Source organism: Coptis chinensis, chromosome 8, assembly GCF_015680905.1.
Source record: "Coptis chinensis isolate HL-2020 chromosome 8, ASM1568090v1, whole genome shotgun sequence".
Classification (NCBI taxonomy): domain Eukaryota; kingdom Viridiplantae; phylum Streptophyta; class Magnoliopsida; order Ranunculales; family Ranunculaceae; genus Coptis; species Coptis chinensis.
The window spans coordinates 81203147-81226282 of NC_141463.1; the positions used below are offsets into that span (position 1 = coordinate 81203147).

The 23136-nt window shown below is 38.3% G+C and overlaps 1 protein-coding gene across 1 annotated transcript; it reads right to left on the reverse strand.

The window, feature by feature from the left end:
* Positions 1-651: 651 nt before the first annotated feature.
* LOC147483449 (uncharacterized) lies at positions 652-1692 on the reverse strand. The gene has a single exon (XM_086579563.1). The coding sequence runs from the start codon at positions 1690-1692 to the stop codon at positions 652-654; it is 1041 nt and encodes a 346-aa protein (XP_086435689.1).
* Positions 1693-23136: the final 21444 nt, after the last annotated feature.

Sequence of the window (23136 nt, forward strand, 5' to 3'; positions counted from 1 at the left end):
CTTTTCTAATCATTTTCTGCCCGAGTTGACTTTGACTTTCCAGCTTTGACTAAGCTCTAAAAGGCTTTTTCTCCTTAAAACTTGGCTTTAACCATAGAACTTCTTTAGCAAGCAATTTGACTTCTTTCTCTTGCAAAAGTGATGTATTTCTTCACATATTTAACTCTAAAGCATGAAATACACAAAAACACGTAAAGAGTACTAACTTTTATTTTTTTTTTTAAATTAAGCTAGGGTTAGGCAGACCCCCACCTGTATTGATTCAACCATTCCGTACATATATTTGTCCACTTACATCATCATTTACAATACATTGCAGTGTATGATCTAGTGGAGGGACAAACTGTACAACAAAATTAGATGCATCATGATGTGAAGCTAAATAGTCCGCTGCTCGGTTCACTTCTCTATAAACATGGGAGAAGGATATAAAAGTGAACTCCGACCGTTTCATATCTATAGCTTTAATCATGTCCATGCAGAACCAAGGAGGTTTCTCCAACTTGTTGATTGCATTCACATTTCGCAGAGAGTCCGACTCGACCTCCACTTCCTTATAGCCTTCGCTATACATCTCTGCGGGCATATGTTGATAGCTTTGATTTCTGAAAACAAAGAGGGCGGGCCAAGCCACCACGCCATGAAACCCCGCTAATGCGACCCTCTTTGTCTCGATAACTCCCACCATGTCCTGCCCTCTATCGCCATCGCTCCATCGGTATGGCCTTCACTTTCGCTGTCATTTGGAGCCCTCCATACACATTCTACTTGCCTTTGCGTCATATATTTGGCGTCGATGTTAAGTCTCTGAAACAGATTCCTAACTCTTGTCGTATTCTTGACTGCTGGTTTTAAAACTTGCAAGTAGTTCCCTATGTCTCGCACCATCTTCTCATAAAGGTTTTGCGCTGTCTTGGCAACATGCTGAAATCTTCGGTCATTCCTTTCCTTCCATAGATATGCCACTGCTGCACAGAAAAAAACCTTGTAGATCTCCCCCAAGTCTTCTACTTTGCATATGCAAAGGATAGACGACCACTCCCTATTTGCTGTGCGGTTATCAGTGCTGATGCCGAGCAGTCGCTTGACTCGAGCAAGGACTTCCTTGGAGTATACACATTCAAAGAACAAATGCCCTGAGAATTCTCGGCTATTGATGCATAGGCAGCAAGCTGAATTTTGGAGAATTTTCCTATGTACGAGTCTGTCCTGGGTGGGAAGGCTTTGAGAGAACAGCTGCCATGTAGAGAAATAGTGTCTAGGCAACACCCACTTACCCCAAACTAGCTTATGCCATTTCTTATTTTCCTTCTCTGGTGACAACGCCTGGTACGCACTGTGTGAGGTGAACTGCCCACTCGAATGCGGTGTCCACACTATCTGGTCTTGTGCGAGGTGTTTGTTGATGTCCACCTCTTGAATCACTGCCTTTAAGGTTTGAGACTGTATCTGATTGACTGCATCAGTCCATTCCCCATTAGAAATGATAACACTGACCTTAGCATCTAGCGGAAAATCCCATTCTGCCTTTGCTTCAGAGTCTTCGAGTAGCGGTGATCTTGAGCACCAAATGTCATGCCACAGCAGTGTTTCTTCCCCTTTTGCAATGGAGTATTTGATGAGTTTCTTGGCTGCAGTTCTATTGTTCAAAATACTTCGCCACGTCCATGAGCAGTCTCTTGGCACTTTCATAGTCCAAAAGAAGTTGGACTTGATGTGGTGTTTCCAGATCCAATCTACCCAGATGGTGTCTTCTTTAGATATTATTTTGAAAATCAGCCCACAATGTGCACCCACATTCCATCGGTGAACATTCATAACTCCCAGTCCACCTTCTTCCTTTGTTTGACAGACTGTGCTCCAACTCGCCTGGTGTAGCCCTTTTCTATTATTTGTGCCAGTCCAAAGGAATTTTGCACAAATACTTTCCACTTGCTCGAGAACTGTCTTGGGCAGAATGAAGGTTCTTGCCCAATATGTGTGAAAAGCCAGCAGGATGGACTTTATAACATGTAGTCTACCCGCATGAGATAATACTCTTGATTTCCAGTTGGTAATCTTGCGAAAGTGATCTTCTCTACCGAGAGGTTGGCATTCCTTGATACCCAATCGAAGCGGAGATGAGGGGAGCCCTAGATATTTCACCGGAGGTTTGATCAAGTCAACCTCTAAAATGTTAGCCGAGCACTTTCGCCTCTTGGTCATCTAGTCCTCCCACAAGCAGAGTTGTCTTGTGCTTGTTGATCTGTAGCCCAGTGGCATTTCCAAAAATATCCAGACATTCTTTCATGGCTTGTATGGATGCACTCTCACCTTTACAGAACATCAGAACATCATCTGCGAAAGCCAAGTGCGACAGCTTCACCTTTTTGCATTTGGAATGATACTGGATAAGTCGGTTGTTGAGCCTTTCTTGAATCACACAACTCAGGATCTCCATAACTAGGACAAATAAATATGGAGATAATGGATCTTCTTGTCTGACGCCTCTGCCCCCCTTAAAAAAACCTTCCGGGGCACCATTAAGCATGACAGAATAGGAAGGGGATGAAATGCACATTTCAATCCATTGACACATATTTTCTGGAAATCCGAAGGTCCTGATCATTGCCTTGATAGACTCCCAACTGACCATATCAAAAGCTTTCCGAATGTCCAATTTAATGGTACATCTAGGTGTGCTATGCTTCCTGTCATATCCTCGGAGGAGCTCATGAGAAAGCAGAATGTTGTCTTGAATGGATCTGCCAGGAATGAAAGCTGTTTGGTTAGGCTGAACCAGATCATCAATAACTAGCTTAATCCTATTTGCAATAACCTTAGAAATACATTTATACACGGTATTACAGAAGGCTATAGGCCTAAAATCTTCAACTGAGTTAGGGTTATTGACTTTAGGAATAAGACATAAGAAAGTGGCGTTTATTCCTCTAGGAAATATACGCTTTTGAAAAGCATTAAGGATAGCTAGAGAGAAATCATGCCCAACAACATTCCAGCACTTCTTAAAGAAAGTGGGTGTGAACCCATCCGGCCCTGGAGCTGTATTTTCCTTCATCTCAAAGAGTGCCTTCTTTACTTCATTTGTTTTGTAACCTCTCTTCCGGATAGTCTTCATATGTTCAGAGATGGTATTTCGGACTTGTAACTGATTGAAGAAATTCTCTCCGCTTATCTCCGGTGCCTCAGTGCCCAGAATAGAAGTGTAGTAATCGATGATGGTTTTGTTCACCCTCTGTGTCCGTGCGGATAGCATTCCCTTGGGCGTCGGAGAGACCATATCCCCGCTCTGGCCTTCTTTTCTTCTAAGGATTTAAAGAAAAAAGCTGTGCATTTATCTCCTTCACTATCTTGCTTCACTATCCGTGATAGCATTCACTATCTTGCTTGCTTTTGATCTCAGATATTTCAATACCTGCCAGTTCACCGTACCTCTGCAATGCTACCTGTTCTTTCTGTCCCAGATAAGGGTCACATGGCTTTGATTGAAGCTGTCTCTGGATGTCATATAGGTCCTCTCTGGCCTGTTGAACTCTTTCATGGATGTTGGAGAAGTTATTCCTAGCCCACGGCTTTATCCTCTCCTTCAGAAGCTTAAGTTTTTGCATTAGAACATACATAGGATTGGAGAAAACAGGGTTCTGCCACACTTCTTTCAGCATGGAGTGGAAGTGCGGCTGTTCCAGCCAAGAGTTCTTGAATCTAAATGGCGCCGCCTTCCTCTCCGCGTCATCCCAAGATAGGAGAATAGGCGAGTGGTCAGAAACACCGTGAGGCAGAAATTCTGCTTTGGAATTGGGAAACCCATTTACCCAGAGGCTGTTAACCATACATCTGTCAATTTTGCTCATAATTCTGCCTTTGCCCTTCACCTTGTTGTGCCATGTGTAGAAGAAGCCACCGAATCTCAGTCAACCCGGCCAGTTTTTGAGCGCATCCACAAATTCCTCCGCTTCTCTTGGGTGCATTGGTCTCCCACCCTTTCGTTCCTCCGCTGTGGTGATGTTGTTGAAATCTCCAGCTGTGCACCAAGGCAAGTTCAGTGAACTCTTTATGGCAATTAAATCTCTCCATAAAATCTGCCTGAGATTTTTGGTGTTTCTGGCATACACTGCAGTTAAAAGGAACTCTTCGTTATTGGGTTTGTATCTCCCCTTACAGTGGATGTACTGATCAGATTCTGCTATCTTATTGATTTCCATCAAGTACGGATCCCAGCAAATCCAAATACGCCAGAAGGATCCTTACTGTAGTTATTCATATGCTCCCATAAAAGGGCAAGATGTGTTTACGATGAAATCATATCTGTCTTTGTCGGACTTTGGTTTCTAGCAAGCAAAAACGCTAAGTTTCTTCTCTACTCGACCTTGTTTATTTCCCTCGCCAAGAACATCACTTGCACCTCTAACGTTCCCGTATAGCACATGGGTGTCATCATCTATGATTCCGGTTCTTGGAGCCTTTAGGTCTGCCCCTACTCTTCTTGCCACTATTGTTACTTCTTGAATTCGATTCCTTCTGCTTACCGACCTCAGCTCTGCTCTTTCCACCTTGTTTCCCAGATCTAGTTGTGACCCCAGTTGGTATTTCAACAGTCGGTGTAACAGTTCCAGCATCTGTCCTATTATCTACCTGAACACGATCGTGGAAATGCTCAGTTTCCACTTCCGAGATTTCTGATTCCTCAGAGTCCTGTATAGCTGTCAAGAGATGAAATCTACTTGCTTCCAGGTTGTACATATGACTCTCTTCGAATTCCATGACCGGATAACAAGGTTCGTCATGATTTGCTTCCTGTCTTTGGGCTTCCCTATCCCTACTTTCTTCCTGTTGTCCAATGTACACAATCATCGAGGAATCTATGTTGTCATTCCCCAGAATATCATCACTCTCCAGCGCATTCTACCCAGACTCCACTTGCTCTTCCTGAGTTTCCACCTCTTGTGGTTGTATAAGGCTTGTTTCAGGCATCGAGTTACTAGTGGCTGCTGTCGTTCTTGGCCTCCACTCTTGTGCTCTCTTGCTTCTTTGTAGTCTCCTTTTCTGACTCCTGGACATTCTATTCCTATCCAGCTGCGGTTCCTGTTCTACTGGTTCATTGCCTCCTTGTTCCTTGTTTGCATTCTCTGTGGTAGATTGCGGCATTGAGTCTTTTTCTTTTGATGTCTTCCTACATTCAGCGACTAGGTGTCCCACACACTTGCAGTTGTTGCAAAACTTAGGGATCGATCCAAATTGGATTCTCTGCCAGAACTCAACCCCTAGTTCAGGCACTTCCACAAATATTTGATCCGGGATTGGAGAGGCTAAGTCTATATCAACCAGGACGCTGGCATAATATCCATTCGTTCTTTCTAGCATTATAAACATAATTGGCCTAAATGAGATACTATTAAAGGGTTCAAACTATAGTTTTGGATTCTTATCAAACCACCCCCAAACAGCATTTTGCTTGTCCTCAAACAAATATGAGAAATTAAAATAAGTGGCCAAAAATGGAGTTCTAACTAGTCTTGTTTCGCTGAGTGCGATTGCATTGACTATATGCAATAATGTCTTCAACCACTAGGAATTCCCTAGTGGACGAGTTATAGCCTCATGAAAGTTTTCCAGAGAAGGTACTCACAAACTTCATTTATACTACAACGACTAAGAAATAAAAGTAATGTTTCTTGATTTAATCTCAGATATCTATACATCTTACTAGCAATGAATAAAGAATAATTATTTTGAAACCTAAGTTAGTACATGCATAATAATCAAATTATCTAAAGATAAACATATATGCAAGGAACTATGCTATGAAATGCAATGGCAGGTCCGTTTCTGAAACATTTGGAATAACGTCATTAAGTAGATTCTCACAAGGAATGTGTCAAGACATAAATCACTCTTATTTTTCCACTCAAGTTCGGTCACTCCATTATGCAGTGGGCACACTCTTCCTCACAATCTCAATGACAATCCAAGGAAGCCGAGGTCGATCAAACACATCTACAACTTACTATCACACCAACTTATTCCTAATTGAGCTAGAGGTTTTTATTAGGTGTTACGGGGTTTAGGTGATGGTATAAGAAGGAAGGAAATTAAATGGATATTCAAATAAACAAGTCTGAGAAAATAGAGTTTTCATATTATGTAACTAGAGAAAACCTTGTTCTTACTTTGCTTCTACACTTTGTTCCATACTTAGCCATTTTTTTTTGGCTTTTGACTCCTTTCGATTTTTGATTTTGGTGTTCTACTTTATTTTTCTTTTCTATTTTGGAACTAATTTACAACTTTTCTTTTCTTTTTCTGTTTCTTTTGAAACAACTAACTAATTTTTGTTTACACAGGTTTCTCTCTTCTCTTTTCTTTACTCATCCTATTTCTCAGACTTATCCAGATAGGTAGGCTGATTTTATTTTTTATTTTGTTTTATTAGATAAAGGATTTGTGGTTTGTGAAAAGGCTAATTGTCACACCCCGATTTTCGACAAAATCGGAAAAACAATATTTGCTCCCGACTTTTTGACTTTCGAGGTGTGAAACCATTCCTAACTTTTTCCCATAACACATACCATCGTTTTAAATTCAAAACATTGTAAACCAATAATAATTTTTCATTAAAATAAAAACTCTTATTACAATAATTCACATCTATGAGTAAATTAGAAACTTACTTCAATAATTCTTCACTGAACGCAAACCACAATCCACACAGCAAGCAATTTTCCTCAACATCAATCCTGTAGAGACTTATCGACTACGTTCATATATAGGAACGCATCCGATAAGCAAACATGCAAATCGGATCAGCAATATAAAAATATTAGTGTGAGTAGTCTAAAAACATATACCCGCATATATATAGTCCATACGACATTTAGTTCCTCAGCTAAGGCGCTTTAACTCCCAATAATAAAAATCATATTGATATGTACATACAACATGTAAGGCAGTTAGTTCCTCCACTGAGGTGCCTTAACTTCCCACTAACCACACAACAAACCATACGCATAATAAATAAGGCATGTGGTTCCTCCATTGAGGCGCCTTAGCTTCCCAACAATAATACAAAGGCATTTAGTTCCTCTACCGAGGCGCCTTAGGTTCTAGCTAAACTAATAACCAGCCAAGCATATTCTATACTTACAGCATTAAATGCTCAATTACAGAGTGGGTCGTCTCTGCACAAGTAATTAGTTTGACCCACCCTTCTGCAAAACCATATACAATCATATATTTAAAGATATATCATTAACCAACATATTACCATAATTATATTATTTAAGGCTTTCTTTGCGTGTCCCTAGAATCATGTCGTATCTATGTCTTACCTAGTTTCCCTGGTTACCACAATTGCTACCAAACGCCATGCCTCCCCTCACATAGTGGACCACTCCGTGCGCAATTATCCTGAACGGGATGCTGTACACCAGGTAACCCTCACATGGACGCCATTACGTGAGTAATACCACTATTCAACATAAAATATCGCGCGTCTCGTTCTGAATTTGCAAACAAGATAATCAAGCCACTATTCAGCTACGTCAGAAGGGCCATTCAGATTCATTGAAACGCCAGAAGGGCCAATCAAATTACTTACGCCACAATGGCCATTCACATGAGTTGTGGTAGCTAGGTTCCAGGATTTTCATTACATAATTTATTTGCGTATTGATAAGCACCCAAAACTGTATTATAAAAACCTGTAAAGACATAACATTTCGGTCAATTTTGTGCTTAATAATCATGAAATAATTGCATCTTCGTGCTTTTTGCAGGTTGGAGCAGCTAATATAAAAATTATGATAAAGCCAGCATTTAAGCACAGAATAGGGAGTATACACATGCCTTCCGATCAAGCCCATGTGAAGCTCAACAAATCCGGACTAAAGCCCAAAGAATCAAACAATACAGAATCCAGTAAAAAACGGGATTACGTGCACAGAAGTGTCAAACTTCCGAAGCTCATATCTCTTGAACCAGGACTCCAAATGCGATGAGTGAGCTGCTCCGACGATCAGTGCGACGAACTCTATGCATAGGCGGGAAGTTATAAAAATGCCAAAAGACCGGACTGCCACTGGACACTACGTGGACCCACTAGGTGGGCCCATAAGATTTGATGAGTCATCATGCAAGTCAAGAAAAAGGTGCAAATAATTGGTGCAAATTTGACACCTTGCATGAAGTTAATGAGTTGGTTGGATTTAGGTGATGATTATCTAAAAAAATGAAAGCTGTCAAATGGGGGTTAGTTGTGGATAAGTGAAAAATAAATGAGAGGAGAGTGTTTCACGTGGGAGAAGAGAAAATGGCTCTCTTATTTAAAGGGGGGCTGATTTTGGGAGTTAGCTAGCTTTTACTTCCTTGACTTTTATTTTTCATTTACTTCCATGTCTTTACTTTTAGTTTTTAGTTTCTAGTTTTAAAAAACTTGTAACTTGTTAATAGAGGACTACACCTTCTAGTTCTTGAATAAAAACTTATGTTTTCCTTAGGTAATTAGTTGGCTTTGTATTCATTTCTTCTTTCAATCTCTTTTTACTTATCTTACTTGTAGTTTTAATTAAATCCTAGGATCATGAGCTAAAACTCTCCCAAGGGGAGGGTTAATGATGCTCATGTGAGGATCAAGCTACAAATTTAGGATTCCAGAATCACTACTTAAAAGACTTAAGTTCTATTTTTCATCCTGTCCCAAAATGACAGAGATTGACAAATATCTTATCAACTATTGTAAAGTAGAACTAGGAGTTGGAATAATGAAATATCATTTCAATTCCACATGCTAGCATGATATGTTTAGAGATAGGTATATTATGTTAGAGATTTGAGATGGTAGTGACCTGTTTCTAAAAGACTTGTAGTTAGGTTTTGCATGAGTAGGATTAATCCTTCCTTATCTTTCTCTCTCTTTCATTTAACTATAAAACAAACTTACAAATTTTAGATAACTGGTGTAAAAAAAAATCTATCTATCAAATCCTTCTCACTTAGTTCTCCAAGGTGTAGATTTCAGTTGTGATCATTTAGATTCTTGTCTTAGAAGTTGGAACGAAACCCCTACTCGAACTAGATTGGCATTCTAAAAAAAAAGAGTGAGTAAGGAAATATTGAGTTTTAGCACGTAGTAAGTAAATTTCTAAAAATACTGAAAAGTGCTAAGATCAAATAACGCCGCTGCCATTCTAAAGACCCAAGGACCTATGCTTGCAAACTGGAATTGCTCCAACGGGAAACCCCCCACGCTCATCCTTTCATATATTTCTTTTTCTTATATTTTCTTTGTTTTTTTTTTTTTTTTTTTTTTTTGAAATTTCCCGTATTTTTGCTACTGATAACCATTCCGGTTTTGGTTGTACTGACAGGTTCCAAATGCTAAGACCTAGAAACTAGGCTACAACAACCACTAAGCTTACTGTGAAACATTTGGTCTGTTGTGCACGTTTCTTTTATTTGGTGGACTTACGGGAAGCTTGCAGGTTCCAAATTTTAAATATTTTTGCATGCTTCACATGTATGTAGTTATTATGTCGTAGTTAATGGACTATATTTTGCGTATTAGGTTAGTAATATGCACGAATCATGTAAATACGCCTCTGAATATATATATACGGTTAAGTGGTCATGAATTACATATTAATGTATATATACATACAAATGGTACTGTTTTGCATGGTTATCTATATATATAAGTCACATGTTTAGCATATATATTACCGTATGAGTGGTTATTTATATGTTGGCATATATAACTTAGGAGTTATACATAGTAATTAGGGTGTGTTTTGGTATTCTAGCCATAACTTTGGCTACGGTTCTCTGAATCACGTGTGTGAGCTCAATTCGGAAAGATCTCGGTAGAGGTCATTTTTGAGGTCAAAATCAACTGTTTTCCCCTCCAAAATCATCATTTTAAAAAATTGTGTTGTTTAATAAGTCGATTTTGTCATGAAAGAGGAGAACATTCCAACGAGGGTTAAAATCTGAGTTGGGTAAGTTGTTTCTAAACCCTACGGGGTGAAACTGCTCTCTATATGACACTTGCAATCTCAATGAGTATTGACGAAATCGACCTATTATGCAATATAAGAGTAGTATTTTAGTCTAGGTAAAATATGTCGCCTGTTTAGTTACGTTTTTGCTTATTAGTATATATACGCGTACGTATAATATTTTCACATGCTACCGTATCTAAATACATATGAGTAATTCAAATTTGTCTGTAACTATAGATATACGTTTATGTAATATCTATTTACAAATTAGCGTATATATACGTATTACTGATGTATATTTGCCTGTACATATCAAAGTATTTATTGATGATACAACCTTACCTATTTGTATTACTATACGTATGAGTAGAGTATCTTTACATGCTACTGTATCTAGTAATATATGAGTAGGTCGTATTTGCCTGATTGTACTTTCTCCCTTGCAAAAAAAAAAAAAACCCTTGCATAAATTTTAATTCCATAAATCTTAATCATAATCATATTCCAACGGTGTCTAGGAAACTTGAAAGATTGACGTTACTTAATTAGAACCGTGCTTGTACAAAAAGCCTCCCTCATATCTCTCTTGTGACCTAGCTGTTGATTTATGCACACGTATTCCTAGCTTCACTGCTATGTTAGCAGCAGCTTAGGCCTACGTTGTTCAACTCTAATGCTTGAAGATAATCATAAAATTCAAGTAATAATAAGTTCCTTCTGTCAATTAGATCTAATTTTATGCTTGCATGAGATTAAGATCTGGTTCTACTAAAGAATTTGAACATACTTATCGTAGGAGAAAATACGATAAGCATTTGCGTAAGTTTTCACCTCCACAAAGTTCTTCATCTATTAATCCAAATCAACAAGATTCCTTGTCACCATTTCCATCATTCATTATGGCTGACGAAATCCAGGAGCTGAGAAGCCACTTTCGGACTTCTATACAGCCTTACAGGAAGGACCTTCTTCCTGCATCAAACTTGAGGACATTGTCGGTGATTTTCGAATTCCACCAAACTTTTTTAGTTTGTTACCTATGTATCATGGTTTGGATCATGAAAAACCGTACAATCATCTTCGTAGGCTTCAACAAGTGGCCATAACATTTCACCATCCAGCCGTCTCTAAGGAACAACTCTTGCTTCGACTGTTTCCATTCACTTTAGCGGATAAAGCGTCAATTTGGCTAGCAGGACAACAGCCACAATCCATAGACACATGGAATAAACTTGTTCAAGCTTTCATGCTTCAATTTTACACTCAGAAGAAAACTACTGAAATGCTTCAGAAAATTCAATTCTTTCGTCAAAATCCTCATGAATCCTTTACGGAAGCATGGAGTCGCTTTACTGATCTTCTTTTAGAATGTCCTCATCACCAACTAGACAAAGCTGTCCTTGATCATTCATTCTTTAATGGACTTTCTGATCATCAAAAAGAAACTATTGATATAATGAATGGCGGTTGCTTCATGGACAAAGGAGCTACTGAAGCATATAATTTTCTTGAAAAACAAGTGAAAAAAGGTACACATTGGGGTAACACTAATTCTTCTAGGTCATCTAAGAATAATGTTACAAAAGCTACGTCTATTTTTGAGGTAAAACCCGATCCCAAGTTGAATAAACTGATAGAAACCTTCACTAAAAAAGTAGATGCTCTTGCAGTTCAAGTAAACGATCAACTTCCATAACAGGCCATGAACGTTAACACTTCCCCATGTGTTCTATGTCTTAGTCCAGACCATCCCGATGCTTATTGTCCCTTGTTACATGCTACCCCTACCCAAACACCGAAGGAGGCATGTGCATTCAACATTCCTAATGCACCATGGAGACAACATCCAAATTTCGCTTGGCGCCCAAATAACCAACAAATGGCTCCTCTAGGTTTCGCCAATCCACTTGTTCGACCAATCAACACTTTTATTCCATACCACCAAGGAAATAATCAGTAATACCAACAAAGTCAAAATCAATTTCAAAGTAATTCAAATGCTAACTATCAAAACAACCGTGACCTTTGTTCCGGTAATCCAAATTTCGCTATAATCAACAACTTCTTAACAATAATCGTGAACTAGTAACTGTTGCACAACCTATGCCTCTTGCTACTGATAGGACAAGCGAGACATTCTTCGCTTACATGAACCAATAATCACAAATCCTAACATCTATCCAACAATCACTTCAATAATTAGCGTAAGACAAGAGCCAGAAAGGCATGTTTCCTAGCCAAGCAGTTCAGAACCCTAAGCCAGCAAACACTGCCTTTGAACTCACCAATACACCTGGTACAAGTGCTCCAACCCAAGGTGAGGTGAATGTAATCACTACTCTTCGATCTGACAAAACCGTTGACAATCAAATCCGTATGCCAGATGATCAAACAAAAGATACTGGAGGTTCCAAGGAATCTGTTTCAGATAATGAACCTACGATGGAAACACCAAGTTCAACAACGTCACCATCTAAAAAATTGGGAAATGAAAAAGTGGATCCTTATGCCAAATTACGCCCTAAGGCACCATTTCTTGCTCGTTTGGCAAAGAATAAACCGGATGAAAACTTTGATGAAATTAGGGAAACCTTTAAAAATTTGACAATAAACTTACCCTTTCTTGATGCCCTAAAACAATTACCAAAACATGCAAACTTTTTGAAAGACATGTGCACCACAAAAAGAAGAGCAAATGTGCCTCAACAGGCTTTCCTTACTGAACAATTTCCGTCCATCACTGAATACAATGGTATAGTAAAATACAAGGACCCCGGTAGACCAACAGTTCCATGCACATTAGGTGATAAGTATACAGCTACGTCATTACTAGACCTAGGAGCTAGTGTGAACTTACTTCCTTATTACTTATTCAAACAACTAGGTCTACATGAGTTTAAACCTACCACGATGACTTTACAATTAGTCGATCGATCCATTAAGCATCCAAAAGGCATTGTGGAAAATGTCCTTATAAAAGTCCAAGATTTCTTTTATCCCATAGATTTTGTCATTTTGGATACAGAAGTTGCCTGTGACTCCATTCCTATCATATTAGGGCGTCCATTCCTCGCAGCTGCTAATGCACTCATAAACTGTAGGGATGGGTCCATGACCATGTCCTTCGGAAATCTTTTGGTCGAGGTTAATGTGTTCAAGTTGATGAAACAAATTCCAGAGAATAATATTGATGGTGAGATTAACATGATTGACACCCTCGTACAAGAATATTTCACAAAATCTTTTCCTGAAGATGAAGTACACCAATTCTATTCTTTTGGCGGTTCTAAATTTGATGTTAATGATTATTCAAAGGAGGTACATGAGTTTTAAGAATCAATACCACCAATTGACTCTACTACTGTCCTATTAAGCGACTTGGATGAACATAAATCTGTTTTCTCTGTGGAAGACGACTTTCTTCAATAATCTTTAATACCCACTCCTCCCACCCCTGACTTAAAGCCTATTCTTTGGGACTTAAAATACGTACAATTAGATCTAGATTGTAGTCACCCAATTATCATATTATCACAATTGACTGCCGAACAGGAATCACGTTTAATTAAGGTCATTCAAGAACACCGTTCTGCTATTGGATGGTCTCTCGATGACATTAAAGGCATTGACCCTAATGTGTGCACCCATCGAATACATCTTGAAGAAAATGCCAAGACATCACGTGAACCGCAACGTCGTCTAAATCCAACCATGAACAATGTGGTACGGGAAGAAATTTTAAGGTTACTTGATGCAGGTATTATTTACCCCATCTCAGATAGTGTTTAGGTAAGTCCAGTCCATGTTGTTCTCAAGAAGTCTGGAATTATAGTTGTGCGAAATGATAAAGATGAATGCATATCCGCTCGCATTCTAGGGAAGTGGAGAATATGCATTGACTATTGAAAACTTAATACAGTCACTCGTAAGGATCAATTTCCACTTCCCTTCATTGACTAGATGCTTGAACGGTTAACGGGACATGCATTTTACTGTTTTCTTGATGGCTATTCAGGATATTTTCAAATCGTCATAGATCTTGCTGACCAAGAAAAAACAACGTTCACCTGCCCTTTTGGTACTTTTACATATAAACGAATGCCATTTGGCCTTTGCAATGCACCCGATACATTCCAACACTGTATGCTTCATATCTTCAGTGATATGGTTGAACGTTTTATGGAAGTCTTCATGGACGATTTCTCATTATATGGTAATTCTTTTGATAACTGTTTATCAAATGTTGAAAAGGTTTTAGTACATTATGAAGAGAAAAATCTCGTTCTTAATTGGGAAAAATGTCATTTTATGGTTACAAAAGGAATAGTACTAGGTCATATTGTTTCGAAGGACGAAATCAAAGTCGATAAAGCAAAGATTGAAAAAATTGCTTCCTTGCCTATAGCAACTTCAGTTCGTGAAATACATGCATTTTTAGGACACGCAGGGTTCTATAGGAAATTTATTCAGGATTTCTCAAAGGTTGCCCGACCTTTAACAAATCTCTTACTTAAAGATGTCATATTTGACTTCACTTTCGATTGCAAACAAGCTTTTGAGACCTTAAAGTCCGCCCTAACTACAGCTCCGATAATTCAACCACCTAATTGGTCTAAACCTTTTGAATTAATGTGTGATGTGAGTGACTACGCTATTGGAGCTGTCTTAGGGCAACGCCGAGAGAACAAGCCAATTGTCATTTACTATGCTAGTAAAACTCTTAATGACGCTCAACGTAACTATACCACCACTGAAAAAAGAATTTATAGCAGTTGTATATGCCCTGGATAAGTTTCATCCTTACCTAGTCGGTTCTTCCACAATAGTCTACACTGACCATGCGGCGCTGCGTTATCTATTAGCAAAGAAAGATGCCAAACAGAGGTTGATCCGATGGATCCTCCTTTTGCAAGAGTTTACTCTAGAAATTAGAGATAAAAAAGGTTGCGAGAACGTGCAGTGGTAGCAGACCATTTATCACGACTCGTTAATGATGTTGATAATGAGGCCGAATCAATCTGCGATTCATTTCCAGATGAACATTTGTACTCCGTTTTTTCATCTCCTTGGTATGCTGATATAGTAAACTACCTAGTTACCGAGGAGGTCCCTTCATCTTGGACTCGAACGGACCAGAAGAAGTTCTTATCCACTGTGAAATTTTATTTTTGGGATGATCCCTACCTCTTCAAGTATTGTTCCGACCAACTGATACGCCGTTGCATTCCCGACTGGGAACATAATGACGTGTTATCCTTTTCCCATGAACAATCTTGTGGTGGTCATTTCAGTGGTAAGAAAACTACAGCCAAGGTCCTACAATGTGGATTTTATTGGCCAACGCTGTTTAAAGATGCACACGAGCATTGCAAAGCATGCAACTGCTGCCAGCAGCTAGGACGTATTACTCAACGCAATATGATGCCTTTAAATCCAATTTTAATTGTAGAAATTTTTGATGTATGGGGCATCGACTTTATGGGTCCTTTTCCAAATAGTCATGGCTTCCTACACATACTAGTAGCTGTTAACTACGTGTCAAAATGGATTGAGGCATTGTCATGTCATGTGAATGATCATAAAACGGTTGTTTTGTTCGTAAAGGAACATATTTTCTCTCGATTTGGCATTCCCAAAGCTATAATTAGTGATGGAGGAAAACATTTATGTAATAAAAATTTTGAATCATTAGTAAAGAAATATGGAGTTACTCACAAAGTGGTAACTCCGTATCATCCTCAGACCAGTGGCCAAGTAGAAGTCTCTAATAGAGAGATTAAATCAATTTTAGAAAAGACAGTTAATCCATCTAGAAAAGACTGGTCTCTTCGATTATCTGATGCCTTGCGGGCATATAGAACAGCTTTTAAGACACCTATAGGCATGTCCCCTTACCGCCTCATTTTTGGTAAACCTTGTCATCTTCTAGTTGAACTCAAGCATCATGCTCTATGGGCCATCAAAAGCCTAAATTATAATACCGATGTGGCAGGCGAGAAGCGAAAATTACAGTTGAATGAGCTTGAGGAGATTCTAAGCGATGCCTATGATCTTTCGAAATCCTATAAAACCAACATGAAAAGAGTGCATGACAAGCACATATTAAGAAAAGAATTCAAAATTGGTCAAAAAATTTTGTTGTACAACTCGAGATTACACATTTTTCCAGGAAAACTAAAAACTCGATGGTCTGGTCCTTTCACTGTCTCTGCTGTCACCCCTTATGGGGCTATCTCTTTGAAAAATGTAAATGATGACATCGAATTTCAAGTACATGGCCAACGCCTTAAACATTATCATGAGTTGCATTCTCCAGATGTCGAAAAAACTCTTCTCAAAGATCCAGTCTACAAAGACTAAAGATTCGCTGGTGTATTTCTTTCCAGGTGTTTAAAACAAGGAAAGTACACCATTGGGGTAGTCGGGCCCTCTTCTATTTTCTTCTCTCAAATCTCCTAGAGTGTGTGGTTGCAAGCGTCGGAACCTTAGTCCACAAAAACTTTATTTCAGAACTGAGTATAAATGTCTTCTGTTCATCGAGCAAAACGTGCCTTCTGGTAAACAATGGGTACCAAAAATTTCCCAGCCTTCCTTCTCTTCCCTTTTCTATTCTCTTCCTCGCGAACTCCAGCTCATCATTTGGTGTAAACCTCACCCATCTTGAATAGGTAATGGTCTTAGTACTTTTGCTCGAAAGCGACGTGCGCAAAAGATGGGGTGGTGTATGAATTATCAAACACCTTTCTGTCTAGGTCTTGATTTACTATCAGATATGAGCCAGTATAAGGTATATTATTGTCTGACACCAGCTCAGCAGGATAAACTTCATCGTCATCCCGTTGCTCCCACAAGTTGGGATTCGTCTTGAGGATCTGACGTTAAAAACTCACATTCATCTTGAGGATCTGACCTTAAAAGACTCCACATGTATATACTCATGTCTTTTATTTTCACCTTTGCATTGTGCACAAAGAGAGTCGTGATGAACAACATCGGATAGTCCCACATTCGCAAAGGCAATGGATTTCACCAGGCCAACCCCATATAGTTTTCTATTTGATGACAGTTCGGGGCGGTTTGAAGCTATACCATATGTACTAAGGGTAATATTATTATTAGACCATTGCACATTGGTCAGGGATGGTACCTGTAGGAACCGTTATTCAGAATGCAAATATTTCTACAAACCGCGAACACCACGCGCAGCGGAATCAATGGGTGTCCATGATTTGTGATAGAGAACATACCTTTTAGATCCGGTTTGATAACTCTGAGAATCCAAGTTTTATGAATCCGAATCAACAATCAACCCCTTGATCTTCTGTTGTATTCCTTTATAATATATTGGACATTGTGTGGACAACGATCTACCAATCCCCTTCTTTCTCACAAAGCTAGATCCAATTTTGGATCTATCTTTCCTTGCCTCTTTTTCTGTTTAGATGAATAGTGAATTTCGGCCAGAGAGAGATTATTCTATTTATAGGCTATAACAGGGACCATGAGGAGAAATTAGGGTTGGGCCTCCTAATTGGCTTGGGCTTCCCATGTTCGCCCCAAACACACGGCCCAAGTCCGTCAACAAATGGCTTATTCCACTAAAGGTCATTGTTGCACTACCGCCCTAATCCCAAATTACGTGTCAGCGTTTATGGGCTCCATATTATATGCTCGTTGATCTCCCCGTGTTTAAGATATCGAATGTCCGTTGATTAAGTCAAGTTATTGACAACTACATTAATCAACTTCTTATGTCCTTGAGTAGTACCACTCAACCTCATTGTCATGTCGGAATAAATCCACCTGCAGGGTTTACATGACAATCTTTTTGAGCTCCTCAAGGGGACATCATCAACCCGACTTCTTGCGGGACACGGATTCCTTCTATAATCAACAGCACACCTTACATACAATGTCATTACCCAATCCATCGAGTTTGTTGATTCACATATGAATCTCACTCATTGATGATTTAAAGCAATGTACAATGCATGTAAGTGCCCGTTATTAATCCGGATTAGGAGGACAAGCATCCATAATAACAGAGGCGTTTGTTCTCTTATATAGTCAGTATAAGGAGAAACAACCTCACTTGGACCTGTTCAATACACACAAAGTGTACTAGTGTAATCCTATAGTCAAGATAGACTAATACCAGATTATACTACAACTGTACTAATGGTTTGTCCAAATCCATCTAGGTTGTGAACGATTACTTATACTTTATAAGGTACTGATGATATGATCTTCTGTGTGTTCACACTATATCATCTATAACATAAAGTATTAGACACATGCATATAACTAATATGCATAACATTTCCCCATATGATTCTCATTCAAAAATGAAGAATTAGAGTTAATACAAAAGTAATGCTTTTAGTATATAACCCTATCGATCACCGGCCCTAAAACCCTAGGCCCCAAAACATAAAGGTTAAGCCACACGATCATTTGGATTGGGTTAGATCCCTAGAGCCGACATGACAGTTGCCTGATTTTACTGTAATGATTTTCTTCTTGTAGTCCGGTGTTGTTGTCACGTTCTTTTGTATAATGACACATACATCTTCCCTTGTACATTGCCATGTTCATCTCCACTTGTACATTTGTATATAAAAAAATAAATAAATAAATAAATAAAAATAAATAAATAAATAAAAAGAGGTTGAAGGTGCTTTCTTCATATTCCATTGGATGGCATTTTTAATGTCGATCATTTTAGCATTCGATTCGTTTAATTTGGAATTGAAACGAATTGAAATTCCGCGTTTGAAATTTCAGGACATAAGGGAAATTTCTGGAAATCATTTGGGCTTGGACCAAAAATTAGAACCGACCCAAATCATGTGTCTGGTCACAAAACCCAAATATTATCTCCATCGTAATTATTACAAGGCACAAAGGGTCAGATATCCACCAACGGTCAGATATCTAAAATGGTCAGATTTTTGCCTATAAATTCCGACACTCCTCATCACCCTTCACTCACCTCATTCTCTCACTATCCAAAGCTTAATCTTCACATATTATCTTTTCATTCAAAACAATGGATCTGATCGAGCGATTGGAAAAGGAGCAACACAAATGGGCTATCACAGTATCCGTGATAACAGTATTTGTCATTGGTTCTACTGTCGATCATGCATAACTTCATCTGGAATATCTAGATCTATGTAACCTCAATATCTCTTTCCCTTTGTCGCTTTGTATATTACTATAGTGTGTTAAATAATTCTCAACCATTTGTACGGGTTACGTATTAAATGGAGGAGCATCCTATTTAATAAATTGTGTATATTAGTTATATTTTTACCTTATCATAAACATAAAATAGTTATCAAAACCATAACAAATAAGAAAAATCAATAACGCAATAAAATAAATCAAACTCAACTTATTGTTTTCAGAGAAGATCGCGCACGCTACACGGTACACCTAACACTTGTCACGCACGCAGCTCAATTATTCTATCCATCTTCTATTATTGAGGTATGATCATAAATTTTGAAATTACGTGTAGGTCTAACTGCCCTATGAAGCTTTCCTCCGTATTTTCTATCATTTTAAGACCTCATTAATTGTTTTTGGACACCTGACATGAAAAGATCACATACTATGGATACCCATAGTTGCTGTACATAATTAGGGATACCAACATCACATGTTTCACTTGTGTTTTCACCTATTAAGTCGAGATCTAGATGCACTTGGCATCCTGATTCGTACCAGATCCTATATTTGCTATAAATCTCTTCCTTTCAGCCGTTCTCATTTCACGGTTTCTACACTATCCTTCCATCAATTATCCTTCCAAATGGATCAACCAAGAAAGATAGTACCCGAGAAGAACTACCTGAAATTTTTTGATGATGGCCGATTTTCTCCTTTTTATGACACAGAAATTGTACGTCGAGGATGGATGCCTCTTCTATATCATGCAGAAGCAACCTATTCCAGAGATTTGGTCTTGATGTTCTACCAATTTAGCAGACCTGAAAATGGAAAATTCTGTTTCCATGCCTATGGACAACGATTTGAATTAACTAAGGAAATTATCTACGACATACTTCAAATTCCAATGAATGACTTGGGGTTCGATCTTTCAGAGTCCCCATTTAATTCCGTCAAAAAGTTACTACAGGCCACCATATCTCATGGCGAAGTCAGAAATAAAAATCACGTTGTTCTTCAACGCTCTTTGAAACAAAATCAACGAGTTGTGCTCCACTGGTTGGGACACAACGTGGTGGGTACGTCACACCAATCTGAAGTCACAAAGCCTCAACTACACCTACTTTGGATTATGTAGAATCAAAGAGATGATTTTTGTATAATCCAACACCTCTGGAACGCAATCACCAGAAGAACAAAAAGGTTAGCACCTCTGCCTACTTTAGTCACAAAAATTATGATACGTTAGGGTTATCCAGCAGTTTCTCCAGAAATACCTCTTCAAAGAGCATTTGTTACTATACTTCACCAAGACTGTGCTGGTGGTTCTTGGACGCCAGATACTCTGCCAGATGAAATGGAAGGCCAAAACTCAAACTCTGCACATTTCTTTGATGAAAATGCCATGCAGAACATTTTTAATCCCATGGAAGGTATTCAATTTCTTCATCAAGGAATGAGGGAACTACACGCATGTCAGGAAATCATCATCAAAAGTCTTATGGATTTCCAAGAATGTCAAGCGATACATGATGTTGATCAAGAGGCAATATTAGAAACTCACTCTCAGTCATTAGAAAATCACACTCTTCTAATAGAGAATCAAACTACAATCTCTGGCAACCAGGGGACCCTTCAAATCCAACTTTGCCAACAAATTGATGAACTGAACAGTGTTCTCCACGATCTGCATTCCTATCACCATCCTTATCATCATTCTGAACCATGATATAAAAAAAAAAAAAAGGGGGTTCGTTTCTGTTTTTACAAAACTCAACTTTCCCCAAAATAAATAAAATAAAATAATTATTATTAAGTGTTTCGTCATGTGCTCTTTCAATTAAAATTGTTGTTATCTTTGTGTCTTCTTTTGTAAGAAATGCCTACTAGGATTGTCATATTTCAAGTTGTGATAATAACAATTTTAAAGTGTTCTTTTAAACCTGATTACAGGAGGTTTTATCTTCTTGCATACTCATTCCTCCATCCAGTCAAATTTTCTTGGAAATATTTCTTCTCATATCTTTTCCCATCACTCCACTCCATCAAACATGGCATCTTCATCGAACGTAGCATCTTCATCAAACAGGACACCTCCGAAACTCATCCCTAAGCAATCATTTCAGGCTATGATGGATTCCAATGCTTATGGACTTCATTTCCGTGATTGCATTACTAACATCGGGTGGTCTTCCCTTGTTATTCGCCCTGACCAAACTTATTCTCCAAGTTTGGTGGCCTACTTTTATGCTAATATGGAAGATACACCAGCATTCAACACTGCTCATAGCTTTTTCTTAGACAGATTCACAATCAAAGTTGGTGGCACAAACCATGTCTTTTCAGAGGCAACACTTGCCCTGACTTTGGATCTTCCATATCACGAGCCGGCAACAACATGGCCATACATTTATCACAACTCTACTCGTTCCTTTTCATGGCCTGCTTTTCGCGCAGCATACGGTGACGGTCTTGAAATTAAAGATGAAGGAACTAAACTTGGCAAATGGCCAGACATCACCATTCCCTTAGCCAGCATGACCATAAACATGGGAAATGCGATGTTGTTTGTCTTTTTGAACATCATGGGAGATTGGCATTTTTCTACCGCCAAGGATGTTGCATGTGTAGTCTTCAATGCGCTTGCTCGAGGTCATACATTCTTTCATATCTTAAACTGTGTTATCTCCAATTTGAAACGAGCTCGTACTTTTTGGGATAAATATATACTTTTACCTGTAACCGCTTGCCGAATTATGAAGACACATTTCCCACAGTTTTCAGCTACTTTTCATGACTGGGTCAAAGTAGATTCTATGTGCCCATCAAACAAGATAATTCGTTCATTAAGGTTTAGGCAATGGAAACATCCTGCACGATACTTAAGACATGTTCGTTGTTATCCAAATGATGATAAGATGATGAAACATTTGAACGAATCTGGTGAACAAGAATGGGCCACCATTTGGGAATACGTTATCTTTTGGCGCGATACTAAGAAAATGCATTTCACTGAAGAAGATGCGGACCTTCACCACATCTGGATGGTAAACTTGAGTAGGGAATTGTACATATATCTAACTGTATATAGTTGTATATAGTGTGCTACTGTTTTTCTTTGTTTTTTTTTTCTGTATAATATATTATGTTACCACAACTTTCTGTTCCAGCAATCCAACTCTAATTTTGTTCACGGTTATCAGGTAATTCCTTTCTTTATCTATTTCTATTTCGAAGACTAATCATCACTCTATTTGGGAGTGATTTAATCAAAAAAAAAAAATTATTAGGCAACTTGTAGTCTGTATATAGTTTCTATTTTCTTGTTAGTAAATGTAATTAGTGACAAGGTCTTGTTTCTTTTTCAATGATGAAAATTATCTAGAAGTCTCATATTAGCATTCGAATTATGATTCATTTTTAAGAAACTTAAGATAATACGTACGCAATAGTTTTTACATCTTTTCATGAGTATTCATGCACTGAGTATCATTGATTGTACATGACAGTAAGTTTCTGGAACCTACGATTAGTCTACTAAAACTATCAATCCTGTGAGAATCTAACCAAAAGCCTCGATATGAGTGATTTGTGAGTAATGACACAGAGGAGTAGTTTTTCCGAATAGAGAAAATCACGCGTCAACTTACTTGATCACCATCCGACCTAGGCGAGAATTTAGGCATTCTTTGGATCGACATAGTTATAAATTATTACCTGTTACAAATTTTACCGCTAGTCACTCCACTGAACCTTTCATCAAACCTTTCACTTTCACCAAAAATTCCTTACCCATCTATTAACCCCAAATAAAAGAACCTACCTAAGTGATGAGTATGAGAAATAGAACGAAATGTAGAAAAATAAAAGAAGACTTGTTCCAAATAAAAGTTAGTTACCTGCTTCAAAAAAATAATAATAATAATAATAAAATAGAATCATGTTTCTTAAGCCTTGAAAAAAAAATGAA

Excerpts from the sequence above, each read along its gene's own strand:
- LOC147483449 (XM_086579563.1), bottom strand. The coding sequence starts at position 1,692 with ATGAAAGTGCCAAGAGACTGCTCATGGACGTGGCGAAGTATTTTGAAC.